We start from the raw sequence: 17,185 nt of genomic DNA, 5'->3' as shown, positions 1-17,185 counted from the left end.
ATCATAGTTGCTATGAGGATATTAGGTTTGTGCCCTTCAATAAGAATTACCCCACTTTGGTGTGGTATATAATTTGCACTAGGGAAATGCATACTCCCCAAGCCTAGAGCGGACTATTAGATTTTGCAAGACATAAAACTATCATTGAAAATGAAATCAACGTTATCATCATAGCTCTAAGTAGCCACCATATGAAGCTTCCTGTGCACGGTATCTCAAGATGCATCAATGGTCCAATAATAGTAATGGCATAGAGTATGATGATGGAATGGATAATAGTAGTCCCAAGGATGGCTGTACTGGTTGGCACACCTCATGCTGATCGTGTCGCAGCACTTGGCACGGGGTGTGGCAGTGGCACGCCCCTGTACCGAGCCATGCCAGGCCGTACCAGTCTCTTTGCCAATGTGAAGGCCTTTTTCTACTTTTTTTTCTATTTTCATCAATTATCATCAAATCAACTTTAGTCATTTTCTTAACAATATTATGACATCTTTTTCTTATTTTCATCAATCATCTTTAGTCAATTCTAGAAATGACAATTCATGCCAATTTTCTTTTATCATTCTCTAATTTTCAATTAAATCAAATAATTAACTCATGTTTTGTCATCTAATCTTATTTCTTTTTTGTCTTTTTCATCCATTCATAACTCTTTTAAATGCCTTTGAAGCTCTCATGAAGTGTTAAATATAATTATATTATGGAATGTTCAATCATTAATGTTAGTTTTAATAAATGTATTCAATCGTATTATGTGTCAAATAATATTTATATTTGACTATTGCTTTATCTTTAATAAAAATAAGTCATTTACAAAAATAATCTAAAGATAAAACACCATAATATAGGTATTAATACTTATATTTAAATTAAAAATCAAAGATTGGCATGTCGAAAACCCAAAAATATCTCTGAATATTCTACATTTCTTATTAAAAATATATTAAATACGTGCCAGTAGCACGTAGGGGCGTGCCGATGGTGGCACGGCTATCGTTGAGGGGTCCAGCCAACACAGAATAGATCACCTATCAGTGTATCACTATCGTCATTAAGTAAGGCCAACCAACACATAAACCAAAGAACAAGAAGGAATTAGGAGATGAAGCACTTACAGCACACCTAAATAGTACATATAACATATAGTTACCTTTCTCGGCATCGGTCTTAGTTTTTTTCTTTGACATGGATCCATAGAAGTATAAGGATTTGATACTAGTCATTATGTGGTCATAGTGACCTTCTCCCTTAAGGATCTTTTTTCGCCCTCTAGCTCCTTATCAGAAAGCTGAACCATTAGTTGGATTAGATGTGAAGATAACGATGTGTTAAATACTTAAATGTCTAAATGCTCCTTCTAACTTTTGCGAAATATGTATAATCTCTTTTTTGGATCTTTTTGACCTTTCAAAGGCATCATCCTATCTAATTCGGGTACCAATCAAACACTTAGTGCTTTCTGATCATTTTGAGTGTCGTATTGGTAATTAAAATAAGCTCTATTTTCAATAGTTGTATGGGACCTAGACATCTGTGATGGTTAGTTACTGTGCCACGAGATTATTTTGCTTCAGTAATGTTTCATGCTGTTAAATGTCACTACTGGGCACTGAGTTTTACTAATGCGATGTATTCCAGTCACATTCTGCATTGTGAGTTTTTTCTTTCAATTGGAAAAAGCAGGGTTTCTCATTGGAAGCTTTCAATATGAGTTATGGTGAATTTATTGCAAACGTGGGGTTGGAAGGGCCCAATCAGGAAGGAAAGAAAAACTAGAAAGGAAACTTTAATAGAAAGGAAACCCCAACTTGAGGTATGGGTACCACCTCTGCAACAACCAACAAGAGAACTAAATTGCCTGTCATTGCTGTGCATGGCGTGCTTATTTATAATATAAGTCCTTAACAGTATGAGAACAGAAATGCAAGAAATAAAAGGGTACTACCTGATCAGTTAATATTGTCTGCTGCCAACTTACAGACTTCATGCGGAAGATCTGCTCCCAAAATAATTTGGGTTGGGTTTCCGTATTCTTTGAGTTCTATCAGCAGTGCCAGGGAATGAAATCAGTGAAAGCATATTGAAAGTATTTTAACCTTGTTCAGCAGTCTGGGTATTTAAGTCATGTATTACAACAAAACTGAAAGCTTTATTCTTTCCTGTTAAACTGAGAGGGAACTTTTGCTCTCTGATGAAGCTGCACTATGGAACTTCGAGAAGCATGTTTGTGTTTGTCTAGAACTTATATGACTATTATAAATATCTGTAATGCAAATAGAGATCTTTCCATTTTATGTTTTGTTAAGTTGCACATGATGCAGATTGCAAACATTTTGGTTGACAAATAAATTTTTGGTTGATGTCCTATCTGAATATGTTTTTGAGCTGTCCAGACAGATAGGTATATTATTGATGACAAAATTGTTGTAGTAATGGATGAGGATATACATGAATGATACTGGATGGTTCCATTGACTTAGCTTTGCAGTTTCATTCATAATTTACATGCACTTGGTTGGCCTCTTCTCTTTAATTTTGATATACGAAGCTAAAATACCTGCATGGATTGTGCAGGATTTTCCTATGCAAAAGTTCCAATCATCTTGCACCCTTCCCTTCATATCTCGATGGACATGGAAATATATAATAAATAGAAGGCCCAGTGTAGTGCTTGTAGCCATCGGATTCGGGGTTTTAGCTATTTTATTTGGCATGAAAAAGAAGCTTTGTGCATGAATTTCTGCTAGCAGGGAGACATCCAACATGTATTGAAAGCAATACCTTATTATGCTTCAGATATTTAAAACGGTAACAAAGGTAATTACACAGCATCCACTTCCTACTTTATTTTGTAAATGTTCAACACAAGTTAGCAGCTCTTGCTCTTGGGATGGTGCAATTCCGCTTTTTCTCCCGTCTTTCAACAACTTTGGCTTTAGCTTCCAAAGGCGACCAATTGACGTCTCCGTCATTGAAGTATTCGTGACTAGAGACCTTGTCATGAAATCGAAATAAAGTGGAGAGCAGAATGCCCAGGTGTTCTTCCGGGCAGTATGAACTCTCTGTATCCTTCTCAATTTTCGCATGTATCATTCATTATCTGTGTGAATCTTAGACAGATAGCGCAAATTTTTTTATTTCTGGGAGAGGACGGATAGCTCAACTTCTATGAGTAGCTTGGGCAGGAATCCGAAATGTCTTAAACATGCATCCAAAGGACATCATAATGCAGTTTATCTTCCAGGTTTTCCTTTGATGATTTCTTGCAGGAGAGACGCTGCATGAAATATCATTTCATGTATTTGAAGAAACTGCATCTTCTATATATATATAAACTGCAATACAAAATTCAGTGTTTAGTTTATAAATCAAACTACTGCAACATTAGCTGTTTTTACTATAGAAGAATCATTAACTTAAGCCACCACAATTGTGGATGCTTTGAATGAAATAGCTGGAATGAAGATGATGATGATGTTTATGATGAATATAGCAATGATGATACAAAATGTGATGATATCCCTTGGATAGATAGGTTAAGTAACGAAGAAAATGAAGAAGATGACAACGGTGATGAAATACGTAGGTTTAAAGGATAAAGAGATATGCAAGAACCTAAGCTCGCCCACTGAGTTTAGGAATTTTCTAAAAGAGTATCATATTAAGGAAGGATATGAGTGAAATTTATTAAAAATAAAACAAGTAGAATTATAGTGGTATGTAATAGTGGTTATGCTTTTAGATGTCACGCATCTCCTATTGAGCAAACAAGTAGTTTTCAAATTAAAAGTTTGATAAGTCCTCATATTTAGTGGTATGGTGTATAAAAATTATAATGCCACTTTCAAACAAATATTTGGACAAATTAGTGAATAATCCAAAATAGATTGTTGGGTCCATTAAGAGGATAGTTATAAAGAATTGGATGTTGGATCTTTTTTCTGAACAAGTATATAGGGCTAAGAGGAAGACTATTAAGATCATTGAAGGAGATCATTCTATACAATATATGAGATTAAGATATTATTGTGAAATAATAAGAGCAAAAAATCTATGGAGTGCAGCTATGTTAAATGTTGATAGGCCTATCTTAACAAAATGTCACTATATTCTAGAGGTTGTTTGTGTTATATACTGCACAAATAAATAGTTTTATTGATGGTTGTAGGCCCGTAACAGGTCTTGATGCATATCATTTAGAATGACCTTATGGTGGCCAGCTTATTCATGCAGTTGATAAAGATGGAAACAATCAAATGTTTCCTATTATAGTTGTAGTTATTAAGGAGTGTAAATATATATAGCTAGACTTGGTTTTTGGAGAATCTAATTTCACTAATTAGGAAGCTTGTAAAAAAAGGGTGGTGTTTTATTAGTGATAGACAAAAGGTATAAATTTACTGTTTAGTGTTACAAGTTTACTAATTTTGTTTTTAGTTTTCAGTTTGTGTTAATTTTTACATTTATATGGTTATGTATATTATTTATGGGTAATTCTTTAAGTCTCAGTTCACTTGTAGAATAAGGATGGAATAAGCATAAGTATTCTAATTTTTAATATCAGAAGAAGGGGGCTAATATTAATAGAAGCTATTATAATATTTAGTTTAATACTAGTATAAGGTGTAATAATTACATTTGATATGATATAAAGTTCATATAGAAATAAGGTAATTGTATTGGGAATTAGTGATGTTTTAAACCCAATGACGAAAATATCCTTAACTATATGTCAAAAAATAATAGTAAATAGCATTTTTCTAAAATAAAATTATTTTTTATTAAAATTGCGGACTTAAAATACTCTATATACCCACTATAAAAAAATAATTATACTCTGCGGGGTAATGTAGGGTTATAAGTCCGCATTGCAGAAATAGCCTTACAGCTTTTATGCAATTTGTAAAGCAAATTCTCATCTTGTAATACGCCAAATGTGTAATATAATGTTGGTACTGTAATATGATGTTAATATTGCAATATGTAATTTTTATTTCTATACAAGCCATTAGGTTATATTGTTTAAAAATTATAAAAGCTATCAAATAATTGGTAACAAACAAAGCCAAACAATTACATTCAATCCAAACTACTAATATTCAATCCAAACCAAACTATGAAGATTAACCACCCTAATGAAACCAAACCAAACTATTCAAATTATTGGTAGCAAACAAGGGCAATCAATTACATTCAATCCAATTCATTAACAACCTGTCATACAATTACTACTAATGGCCAATCTGTCATACATCCAAAATATATGTCATACATCTAAAGTACCAATAAAATATATACAATAGTACATACAAAATATATCATCCACTATCCAAAGTATATCAAAATTATATTATGCACCATTCAAAATACATTAATAGTATCCAAAATATACATCAAGTCTATCATCCAAAATACATCCAACATCACTAATGAGTACCCAAAAATATCATAACTCCAGGATTAGCACCTATCATGAGCAGACTCCTTTCTAGTAATGCACAAATAAATTTTGCTAAATTTAAACAAGTACTTGTCCTTTATTAGTTGTTCTTGGGGCTTGTAAATATTGCACCCCCTAATCTTAGGCTCCTTTCATGAAGGCTACAAAAAATATATAATTTAAATTATTTTTTTATAAGTAAACAGTAAATTGTTAATGTAAACAAGTACTTATGCTTGGTACAAGTTATCTTGTTCAACAATTTTCTTTCCTAATACTACTGCTGGTACTAGTACTATTGCTACTGGAAGTGAGGATGAAGATGTTGCTGGAATTGAGGCTACTGCTGCTGATTAAGAAACTACTGGAACTGAGGTTGCTGTTGATGAAGATGTTGCTGCACTGATTGGTCTTCCACATGTCCTTACATTATGCCCAATTTGGTTGCATTTTCTACGCTTAATTATGGTGTGGTATCTTCTAATAGTATTTGGATTTTTAGGTTTGCTACTTTTATTCTCCCCTCTTCTCCTCAACTTCTTAGGCCTACTAGGTGGCCTTCGAATTTTTGGTAGCAATATTTGGTCACAATTGGAATGTCCCCACATAGATTGATCTAGAATAGGACTGATTACATAGCTGTAAGTTCTAATAAATATGTCTTTATGATAGTAAGAACTAATATAATCTTTTGGTTAACTTTTATTAAAAAAATATAAAAGCCACTGCATGAGAACAAGGAATGCCAGTTAACTCACATTCTTTACTTGTGCACATGTACTCTTGTAGGTTAACAATATAGCTCCTAAGAATTGAAGTATTTGTGACCTCAAATACCTTATTCCCTGAATAAAGCACATGACAATGTCTTGCAACTGCCTTCCTTTTCTCTAATTTTTTATGAATTTTAGCACACAATTTCCCATTAAATTTTTTTTTCCAACTTCCATCTGTTGTTGGAATCTTGACATTAGCTTATCATCTCCATCATTATGACAATTGGTTTATCCCTAGCATCATTAATGTAAACATTGAATGATTTGCTACAATTGTTTACAATTCTTGAGCACCTCGCTCTTGTGCTAAACATGCTCCTTGCCCAATAGCATAGTTCCTTGTTCATCAGCCAATTCCATGCATCACTGTTACCTATTTTTCAACAACTCCATTTGATGTTTAAAATCTTGGAGTGTGTAAGCTGATGCTGCTCTCCACATCAGGTCCCTATATTCCTTTCCTTTACAAATTTTACTAAAATTTGCATACATATGACGGATGCAATATCTATGCTCTACATTAGGCATGAGGTTCTCAAATATTTGAACCAAGCCCTATAATGTAATCATATAATCAATTGGTTCATTAATAGTAACAGAAATACCATATAAAGTAACATATAATCAACTGGTTCATTAATAGTAACAAAAATACCAACTTTAAAGTTAACATATAAAAAGTAATATAAACCTTAAGTTCTAAACTTCATGCCTAATAGTAAACTATATACATGTAAAAACTAATATACATGTAAAACTAATATAAAGTAACCATATAAATAGAAGGAAAATACCAACTCTAAAGTTAACATATAAAAAGTAATATAACTCTTTAATTCTAAACTTTATGCCTAATAGTAAACTAATATACATGTAAACTAATATAAAGTAATCATATAAACAGTAACAAAAATACCAACTCTAAAGTTAACATATAAACAGTAATATAAACATTTAATTCTGTCATGCCTAATAGTAAACTATATACAAGTACAAATTAACATACATGTAAAAACTAATATAAACTAACCATATAAACATAAACTTAAATATGAAACAAAAACAGTAAATAATGAATTTATACCTTTTGTCTATCACTAATAAAACACCACCCTTTCTCTTTAAGCCTCCCAATTAGTAAAATCTAATTCTCCAAAAATCAAGTCCAGCTATTTCTACATTCTACCTCAACGATTGCAACTGCAATAGGAAACATTTGATTGTTTCCATCTCTACCAACTGCATGAATAAGTTGGCCACCATAAGGTCCTTTTAAGTGACATACATCTAGACCTATTATGGGTCTACAACCATCAATAAACCCACTAATTTGTACAGCATATGATATAAACAGCCTTTGGAACACAGTAGTATTTTCCAAGATAGCCCTATTAACCTTCAACATGGCAACACTCCCTAGATTCTTTGCACTTATCAATTCATAATAATCTCTCAATTTCATATATCGCATAGAATGATCTCTTTCAATGACTTTAACAACCTTCCTCTTAGCCCTATATACTTGTTTGGTAGAAAATTCTAATATCCAATCCCATAAAATTATCCTCTTAATAGACCCAACACTCTATTCCGGGTTATCCACTAATTTATTCAAACATTTGTTTGAAAGCCAAGTACTTGTGGCATTATAATTTGTATACACCCTATCACAAGTATGAGGACCTCTCAAACTTTTAATTTGAAAAGTACTTGTATGCCCAATAAGAGATGCATGACATCTAAACCCACAACCCCTCTTACCCACCATAATTCTACTTGTTTTATTTTTAATAAACTTAAACTCGTAATCTTTCGTAATATGATACTCCCTTAGAAAACTCCTAAACTCGGTGGGTGTGGCAAATTCTATCCTATTTTGAAGGTTGGATTCTTGTATATTTTTTTTTCCTCTAAATTCTAGAAAGTCAGGCTTGCCACATTCATCATCAGAACCATACAAGCTACGCATGTTGTCACTGCTATCATCTTCTTCATTTTCCTCATTCCTTGAGCTATCTATCTAAGGGATGTCGTCATATTCTGTATCATTAGTGTTGTATTCATCATCTTTATCATCTTCATTCACATTCTTTTTTTTCCCAGCTGATTCATTTACAGCTCGGTCATTTACAACTAGTTTATTTATAGCTAGGTCATGTACAACTGGTTCATTCATAGCAGTAGCTTGAGTTAATGATTCTTCTTTAGTAAAAGTAGCTAATATTGTAGTAGTTTGACTTAAAAGTTCTTCTATGTTAATAGTATTATCCACAAAATACATATCAATACTTTGTGAATATAAAATTGTACTAAACATATGAAGAACATCTTTATCATTAACTATCTCCACTAAACCCTCATCCAATGATGTCCCTAACAACAGATAATATATTTTGCAAGTAGGTGGGCAACCAAATTGAACTGCTATATCCATAAATTCAATAATTGACATCTTATCTAGATCCACAAAAGAATAAGATATCTCTCACCCATATAGTGTTTCTTGGGATCATGCAGCATCCTACTCCTCAAGTTATGTCTGTAGTTAGCCATCTGACATGCAAAGAATAATAAAATTAGCTATATGAATCACATTACATTATATGAGACCACATAATATGTGAAAAAATATCTTGTCTGCCAAAGAGAAGTAGAAATTAAAGCTTTAATATACCATGTGACATATTTTTACAATTATAAACAAAGGCAATTGTCAGTTGACATTATAATTAAGGGCAAGGGACCATAATGGTAGGGTTTGGGCAACAGATCCCTAATAATAATTTACAATTACACATATGTGCATAGTTGGTGGCTATGATAAAAAAATTCATGCCCTAGAAAGAATATAAAATAAATTAAGGGTTTCAAGCAAGAAAACATCTTACCTAACACCATTTGTCATCTATTCTTCTTTATATCCTCTACAAATAGTTGAGAGCAGCTGCTTTGGGTGGAGATATGCTCGGAATAGTGGAAACGAGAGATGAGTAGAGCTCAGGGTAGGGATATGCTCGAGACAGAGAGAGAGGAGAGAGGATAGGAGGATAGCTCGGTATGGGAATGTTGCTCAGAGTAGTAGAGACGAGAGAGGAGGACAGCTCGGTATGGAAATGTGCTTGGAATAGAGAGAGGAGAGGAGGTGCCGGAGTGGTGGAGACGAGAGAGCAGGAGATCGTTACGGTGCAAGAGAGGTTGAAGTGCGAGAGAGGAGAATGAAAAAAAATTTGGGGCAAAAAGAGATTAGGGCATAAGGAGGGCAATGAAGGAATTTCAAAAAATATAATTTATATTTAATTTTAGCTTTGTAACTATCCGCCATATTGAGTGGAGGGGCAACTTGGTCAATTCATCGATTTTGTCAACAGCGCAATGGGTGAGATATTTCTGATAGTTCAGGATGTCATAGTGTACCAAAAAAAAATGTTTAGGATGTCATTGTAAAAATCGGTGATAGTTCAGACGATGAAAAAAAAATTATTCCTAGAAATAATATTAAATCGACACTTCCACATTGATTGGATTTTTAAGATGGTTTAGTGATACAAATTAATTACTTGGTTAGTTAGGGGAGGGCAGGCGTTGAAGCATAATTAGACCTAACCATAAGAGGATAAAACATATTTTTACCTATATATTTTATGTAGTATAGATGACTATCCAAAGATTATGTATAAAAAAACGTATTAATGACCTTTATGTGAGGAATTGGCTATTTTAGGCCCTATCAATTTGGAGTATAATGGATTCCTTAATTAATATTGTATTTAATAATAACATGACTTTGCATGAACCAAAGATATATTACGTACTTTGTATATGTAATAGATCGTTTCAACTTTCAATACTGAAATGAATGTCTTTCCGAGGTACAAGTAATTGACCAGTATATCTGATCAAGGAAACTACAGTTACAATGAAGAAAAAAGCCATTAAACATGGCCTTTTATGCTCCTATGTAACCCTGACATTGAAACTCAAATATTCTTTGTTACATAAAACTCCTAAATTTGGTTAGCTACTTTCAATTTTCAAAACTTAAATAAGGCAGCTTAAATTTAGGAAAATATGGTGTTGGTTTATAAACTGGTTTAGTGATGTCATGATCACTCTTGATGGTGATACTAAAAAGTACTAAATTTAAGAGATTTTATTTCAATTGATAGATATAAACTTAATAGTAGACGGCCGAGGAAACTAGAGAGAAAAGAGAGAAAATGAGTGAAGGATTAAAAGTGATGTCTTTCTAAAGATAAAATACTAATTTAATTTTTTTGATATATATATATATAAAATAATTGCATGGAAGAGGAGAGGAGAAAGAAAATAATGGGTTTAAGTAGATTATCCTAAACCTATTTTATCTTAAACTAATAGATACTAAGCTAGTTTAGTGCTCACAAAGTTGTATATAATGTGCCCCTCTAGCTTGTGGGTATTCTTTTTGACAAAGAAGAGCGGCATGATTAAGTGATTGCACTCAAGAATTTTTAAGGCATTGTTTATTTTAGAAATAATATCAATTCTGAAATTGGTATTCATCTCTATTATTCCTAAAATGAGATTTTTTATTTTAAAAATAATTATTCTTATGTTTACTTATTTTCTAGAATAAGATTATAATAATTATTTTGATGTGGTATAAAGTAAAAAAAAAAATATAGGAAAAATTATGTTTTTTTTAGAAAATTATTATGAATACTCTTTAATTTGATATAATGTAGATTGATAAGATAGATATAAAAAATAAAGTAGTAATTAAGTTAGTGTGTGGTATAAGTTATAATTTTGATTAATAGTATTTATATTCTAAAATAAGGTTATTATAGCTATTATTATGGAATAAGTTGTACTTTAGAATAAGAAAAAATATAATTCCTAAATAAATGGGAACCTTAATGAAATACTCGTACTAAAAGAAAAATACCTTTATTCCCCATCAAAATAGTGATTGCCACCTTCCTCTACTTTTGTCGTGGGAGAAGATGGGCTTCCTAGCTAGTTAGCGGGGTGGTGGGATTTATTATATTCAAGATTATGATTTAGATGAAAGAAAAGAAAGAGGAGTTGAAAAGGATGACATTTTAGTCTAAAATGGGCCATATGCAATGCTAGGCATGTGAAATTTCTATGAGAAATCCTACCGATAAACAAACGAAGTCGATCCATTTGACGATTTTGAATAGTTGAGAGGCCGAAGTTGTGCAAAGAGAAAAAGATTAGGTGAGTAAAAGTCAAAATATGTCTTGTAGTCGATGTGTCAAAGTGTAATTAAATCTATTTTTATTGGAGATCGTTAAAGAAAAAGATGGGGAGTGATTTGTTGCCAGTTATAATTTAATTGTTCGTAAAATCATAACATGACCAAGCTCTTCAATTCCGTAACAAGATGAACTTACAATGACCTATATCCGGTAAATAGATTGAACAATGATATCAAGCTTCTCATAAGGTATATTTGAAGAAAAAGGAAAGAATAATAAGATGACAACAAAGTCTGACCTTAAAATTACAACCTCAAGGCAGCAATAGCTTCAGGCCTGAAGTCGATTCTAAGGCCTAACACTCTCCTCACTTCAGCAGGAGTAAGCAACCATGTTAAGTGCCCTGCATTGTCCCCCCAGAAATCCAAGATCTCTGACACCCTCTCGAAATTCAAAATGGTCGACATCTGCGAGAGGCGGGAGAACTTGTCCCGAACCGGTCTCTGCGACATCTCTGAGAAATGGTTGATCAATGCCCTGACTTCCTTATCAAGTTGCAGGCCACCCAGCTGGCTAAACCTCTTCTGCATCATTATCACTTCAAGCCTCTTCACAATGAAATCAATCGCAAGATGCACAAAAAGGTCATAATTGTTGGATGTCATCGTTGGCTGTAGCCACACCATGTTGGTTTCTACTGCATGAAGAAGCTTCTGGACCCACGGGTCATTCACCTCATTCTCCCCATACTCGGCATCGTTGAGCTCATAGCTGATGGTGGCAACATTGTCCAGTACTGGACGAATGCGAGGTGTTACAGTCGCAACTAGCTGCTCCATTCCAGCATTCAAGATCTTCTTAAAGGCGCTACTTATCTCACCTAGCTCTGATAAGCAGGATTTGATCTTCTCTCTGTCTGCAGGTGCAGGGAAAGCCTGAGGCACATTCCAGCAGGAATTGATTAGTACAACTATGAAGAATCTAATAATGCATATGAAAAGCACCAATGCAGACAAACTTAATATAAAAAACAGACCCTGGTTATCCCAATTGCATTGATCCTCACTGGAGGAAATTCATTGATAATTCATTCTTCACCAATAAATGCAAGAAGCATCAAGCAGGACTTCTGTGTGTATTTGTACTTTGTACAAGTATAACGATGTCACAATTTTTATGTTACAGTTGACTCCCAGATCAATATATCAACCACAGGAAGCCATTGGGATAGCAAATCATTCATTATATGTCTCTGATGTAGGAAAAGGCAATAACTGAATGGTTGTCGGAGAAGTACTTAAGAGTTCACTGACCTTTGATGATTAACCAAACTCCATATAAGGGAAGCTTTATTATGAAAGACATGACATTGCACTATCCTACAGATAAAATGAAGGACAAATTAAATTTTACCCCTATGGACTGGCTTGATTTCAGTTTACAGTCCCATACTTAAAATTTAAACTCTTAACCTCCCTTGTGGTCCAGACAAAGTTGCAACTTTTGAATTTTCCATTCAAAATTAAATGACCAAACTACTGCTACCAAGTACCATAATTGATACCAATGTTTATATCACAAGCAAATTGCTAAATAACTAAATTACCACTACCATCATCATTTTAGACTTAGTCAAATTATAGTTTGTATTTCTGTGGTTAAATATTTTTACATACCCGTTAATATTGACTAACTATTGCCACTTAGTCTGGACAACAGAAGGAGTAAGTGCTCAAGTTTAAAGTACATAGGGGTAAGTTAAAATGGAGCCAAACTGTAATTTACCCTAATGAAATATAAGGTTAGTGCATCTTTAATGGCTCCTGTGCAGATTGAATTGACCCTGTAAACAACTTTAATTTCTTTCAGCTGATCTATTCAAATCTCAGTTTAAAAAGAGTAATAGAGATCCACCTTTGCCTTCACCCACAAAGTCGTTAGACCTAATACTGAGGCAAAACCAAGTTAGGAATGAAATTATGAAACTATTGTCAGGAAAGGTCATTCAAAAGAGAAAATGAAAGAGCATCTGATCTACCTGTGCTTGGAAAGAATTACTGCCTGCATGTGGCAATATGCAAATCACTATACCTTAAGATTAGGTCAAGGTAGACACACATGCACAACCTTAATTTATTGTCTTGCTAGCTCAGAATTCAGAACTTAAAACAGAGATCTGGTGAGGAATAAAGCAACGACATCTAGGAAATTAACTTTACAAGACAAGTTATGCAGAATTATCATCATTAAGTGCAAAACAAAATAAATTTGTGTTCGAGCTTTGAGTAGTAAATTTCAATATTCAAAGATCAGTGTAAGTTTCTAGCTGGACTTCTGCCAGTCAAACTAACATATATGTGGCCACTGTGGGCTACTGCAGTAAGATGATTTCTACGATTCTCCTACAAAACACTCTTCAGGTGATAGATATTGAATTCTGAAATACCAAACAACCAAGCCAAATCAGCAAACTATCTGACAACTCATGCAATGATCAGAGTATCAATAATAAAAGGAACACTGCAGAACCCACATATGGCCCTTTTAATCTTGTATGAGCAGTATCTAATTTTTACAACATTTTAAACCTTTAAGGAGATAATTCATCCATGAAGAACCCAAAGAATGGAACAACACTTAGGATTTACAAGAGAAGCAATCATGCTAGAACAAGGATGTATAAAGTGGATGTTACCAATAAAATATGTATTTTTATTCTCAAGACCTACTTTGCATTCTTGCCACATCATTGCATAGATCAGATAGCATAAGTAAGGTGGCTTGGAAGGGTTTTATGGATTACATTATGGTTGCAATCAAACCTTAGAGCTTACATAGGTATCCTATATGTCAGATTGGAAGCAAAACTCCTACATTCATTCTTCTGGTTTCATCACAAAAACCAAACAGAAAAACAAAAACAAACAAACAAAAAATCATTCTTCTTGCACCAAGGTCAAAAATATGTTGGCTATAATATGCATCAATAGTTCATTAAAGAGTTAAGACATGTATGTCAATGTGGGGTACATATTTTTCTTTTCTCTTGCTCACCTTGCCACAAAGTGCCATGAGCAGCAATAGGAAACACTGATTTTGCTTAAATTTCAATTCTGCCTCCACTGTCCACTACTTGTCTATAAATTCTAGACGGCATGTGATAAGCTAAGTTACCAAGAACTTATTACCAAAGTGTTATATGTAAGAAATTAAAGGAAACAAGAATGAAAGCGTCATTTACCTCCAAACTCTGCTCCTCAATCTCATGCCGAAGCTTCAAAACATACTCCGAGCTCACGTCGATGTTGTTCAAAGCGGTGGCTATCTCCGTCCCCGTCTTCTGCACCCCAACGCCGCCCAAGAACAGCTTCGCCCCCAAGTTGGGCTCCCTCATCTTCAGCTGCAGTGCGTCCTGGTATTCGTTGCTTAGCAGGTTAATCGTCCCGCTCAACACTGCGAGCACCGAGTTGATGCTCGAGGTTGAGATCGCCCTCCTGCAGCAGCTCTGGAGCACATAGAACACGTCGTCCACCATCGACGTCGTGAGGCTGTCAAGACCGTGCTCGTCGATATTGATCGCCTTCCTCACATTCTCCACCATGAAGAACTCCTCGAGGATCACGTAGAAACCAGTCAGATCCTGTACCATCTTGCTAAAGCTCCCGCTCCGGAAGGCCTTTGTGGCGCGGGGACCGAGCTCGGAAGCGACGGATCCGAGTCCCCGGATCTTGGACACCATGAATTCTGTGTAGTCCTCGCCGAGCTGAGTCAAAACCAGGATCTCCTCCAGGTAGCTCTCCACCTCCCTCGGGTCCGGCCCCTCCGACGTGGCGGCCGCAACAGAAGAGAGCAGATTCTTGCTGTAGGAGTTGATATCAGAGGCGAGGTATGCGAGCTTGCGGAACTCCATGTACTTCTTGAGTATCTGAGTGCCGCGGGAGTCGCACTCCTCCTGGAGCTCACAGATGGCGTAGACGACGCCGTCCTCGCCGCAGATCTCGCGTAGGACGGTGTCGTTGTCCTCGACGGCGAGGACGATATCCTTAAAGAGGGCGGTAAGGCAGGCCACGAAGTCGGGGACGGGGGCGCGGTCACGATCGTCGAGGTTTTCGATCTCGAGGCGGGAGCGGAAGGCGATGACCCTCCGGAGGTAGGCGACGTAAATCTGGAGGCCCTCGTCGCGGAGGGAGAGGAGGGGGAAGAGGCGGACGAGGCCGAGGACGGCGGGGTGATCCTGGGAGTCGACGGCCGCGGATAGGCGGCGGCGAATGAGGGACTCGAGGCGGGCCTTGAGTTCGAGGAGCTCGCGGCGAAGGTCGTCGGGCTGGGAGCGGGAGGATGGGAACTGGGCGTCAATTTGGAGGAAAGAGTGGATAGCTTGGGCCGCGGTGGGGAGGTCGTCGTTGGCGTCGAGGGAGCGGCGGGCGAGGTCGAGGGCGTGGGAGCGGTCAAGGAAGGCGTGGACGCGGGAGAGGGTGGAGGAGGCGCGGGACTGAGCGAGGTCGAGGAGACGAACGCGGGAGGAGAGGAGGTCGGCAAGGTGGGAGGTGGAGGATGAGGAGGAGAGGAGGAGGGAGGCGTCGGAGCGGGCGAGAGAGAGGAGTGGAGGGGAGGAGCGGAGGAGGGAGGAGAGGAGGCGGTCGAGGTCAGGACGGTGGGAGAGGAGGGAGTCGAGGCGGTGGTCGAGGGCTCGCTGGTAGGCGATGCACTCGTGGAGGAGGCGGGTCATGGCGCCGACATCGGTTAGGGAGCGGATCTGAGAAAGAGCATCCGGAGAGCCGAAGTCAATGGAGGATGAGAGTGAAGAGTCGTCGGTGGGAGGAGGGAGGGAGGGAGGGTCGGGAGGGAGGGAGGCCACCGTCATTTGGGTGGGGGGTGGTGAGATCGAGATCGAGATCGAGATCGAGATCGGGGGGTAAAATCCGAACAAACGGGATCGGAGAAGATGGATGTTGGATCTTGGAAGGATGGAGTTGGATCCTGATCAGATTCGGGCCAACATTTTCAGGCCGAACTGGACCGAACCATTATTAGCAATCCTACAACACCGCAAATTTAGACCGGGCTGGACATGAAAATGTAAGCCCATTTATCATCCAGATTACTGAGCATATCCTCCTCGTGTGCGATGTGCCTAAAGAGTCTGGACTCATGATTCCTACCGTGAGCGAGCATGTCTGTCTTGATCAGCTTATGTATATTTTTTCTCTAACGTGGGACATACGAAAAGCAAGATACATCTTGTTTTTTTAGGCGAGTGGAGATTAACCTAGAGAGGTTTTGAAGGAGCCTGATAGACTGTCTATGCCAGCCACTATGTGATTTTCTTGGTTAGTTGCTGGCAACAACGTTGAGGGATGAGGAGCCCACTAAGTGCCCTTCAAAGGGGATTTTGTATGCTGGCTTGATGCTGCCTAGATTCGGGGACATACTAGAGGAGTGGAGATTGCCATCTGCAGAGTACCAGTAGAATATTGCTAGAAAAAATCAATGTTTTTAGAGCACAACGAGAGTCCGCTGGTTGGAGTAGTCTCTCCTCTTGAAGGCCTAAAAAAGCTCTCAAAGTTGGCTTTTTAGTGATTGTCGGGTGGTTATCAAAGCAGTTAACGGGAAAGACCCAGATCTTGATTCGTCTAGCATCTATATCATTGATGAGTGTATTAGATGAATCTCAATTTTACTTATAGTGAGGTTTGCTGCACGAGTAGGTGCAACAATGCTTTGAATCAATTTGATTCTTGTAAAACTTTGATTGATCTACC

At 36.6% G+C, this 17,185-nt stretch overlaps 2 protein-coding genes and 1 long non-coding RNA gene across 6 annotated transcripts in view; 1 reads left to right on the top strand and 2 right to left on the bottom strand.

Annotated features, from left to right (window-relative positions):
- LOC140762979 (uncharacterized) overlaps window positions 1–3,080 on the top strand; it is a 48,789-nt gene extending 45,709 nt beyond the window's left edge. For 2 of the 4 annotated variants that reach the window (XM_073100980.1, XM_073100976.1), the window contains one exon: window positions 2,578–3,080. In XM_073100980.1, the coding sequence (XP_072957081.1) occupies window positions 2,578–2,739 (162 nt within the window). In that variant the 3' untranslated portion in view covers window positions 2,740–3,080. Of the gene's footprint in view, window positions 1–1,686; window positions 2,462–2,577 lie in introns of those variants that run through there. The other 2 variants (XM_073100979.1, XM_073100977.1) reach the window with 2 other exon arrangements.
- A 141-nt stretch (window positions 3,081–3,221) lies between these two features.
- On the bottom strand, window positions 3,222–9,384 carry LOC140762980 (uncharacterized). Its single transcript, XR_012104791.1, has 3 exons — window positions 9,108–9,384; window positions 8,709–8,772; window positions 3,222–3,338 (listed from the first exon to the last, which is right to left on the bottom strand). It is a non-coding gene; the product is annotated as an uncharacterized lncRNA (long non-coding RNA).
- A 2,230-nt stretch (window positions 9,385–11,614) lies between these two features.
- LOC140762330 (conserved oligomeric Golgi complex subunit 4) lies at window positions 11,615–16,470 on the bottom strand. The gene is made up of 2 exons (XM_073100065.1): window positions 14,665–16,470; window positions 11,615–12,358 (listed from the first exon to the last, which is right to left on the bottom strand). Exons 1-2 carry the CDS (start codon window positions 16,285–16,287, stop codon window positions 11,729–11,731), a joined length of 2,253 nt encoding a protein of 750 aa, XP_072956166.1. The 5' UTR covers window positions 16,288–16,470; the 3' UTR covers window positions 11,615–11,728.
- Window positions 16,471–17,185: the final 715 nt, after the last annotated feature.

Source organism: Typha angustifolia, chromosome 7 (assembly GCF_048772165.1).
Source record: "Typha angustifolia cultivar Huaian chromosome 7, ASM4877216v1, whole genome shotgun sequence".
NCBI lineage: Eukaryota > Viridiplantae > Streptophyta > Magnoliopsida > Poales > Typhaceae > Typha > Typha angustifolia.
The sequence above is the reverse complement of the archived record's forward strand: the minus strand, read 5'-3'. Positions and strand labels throughout refer to the sequence as shown.

Coding starts and splice junctions, on each gene's coding strand:
- LOC140762330 (XM_073100065.1), bottom strand. CDS start 16,287: ATGACGGTGGCCTCCCTCCCTCCCGACCCTCCCTCCCTCCCTCCTCCC. Junction 12,359..14,664: donor TTGAGGAGCAGAGTTTGGAG/GTAAATGACGCT, acceptor AATGTGCCTCAG/GCTTTCCCTGCACCTGCAGA.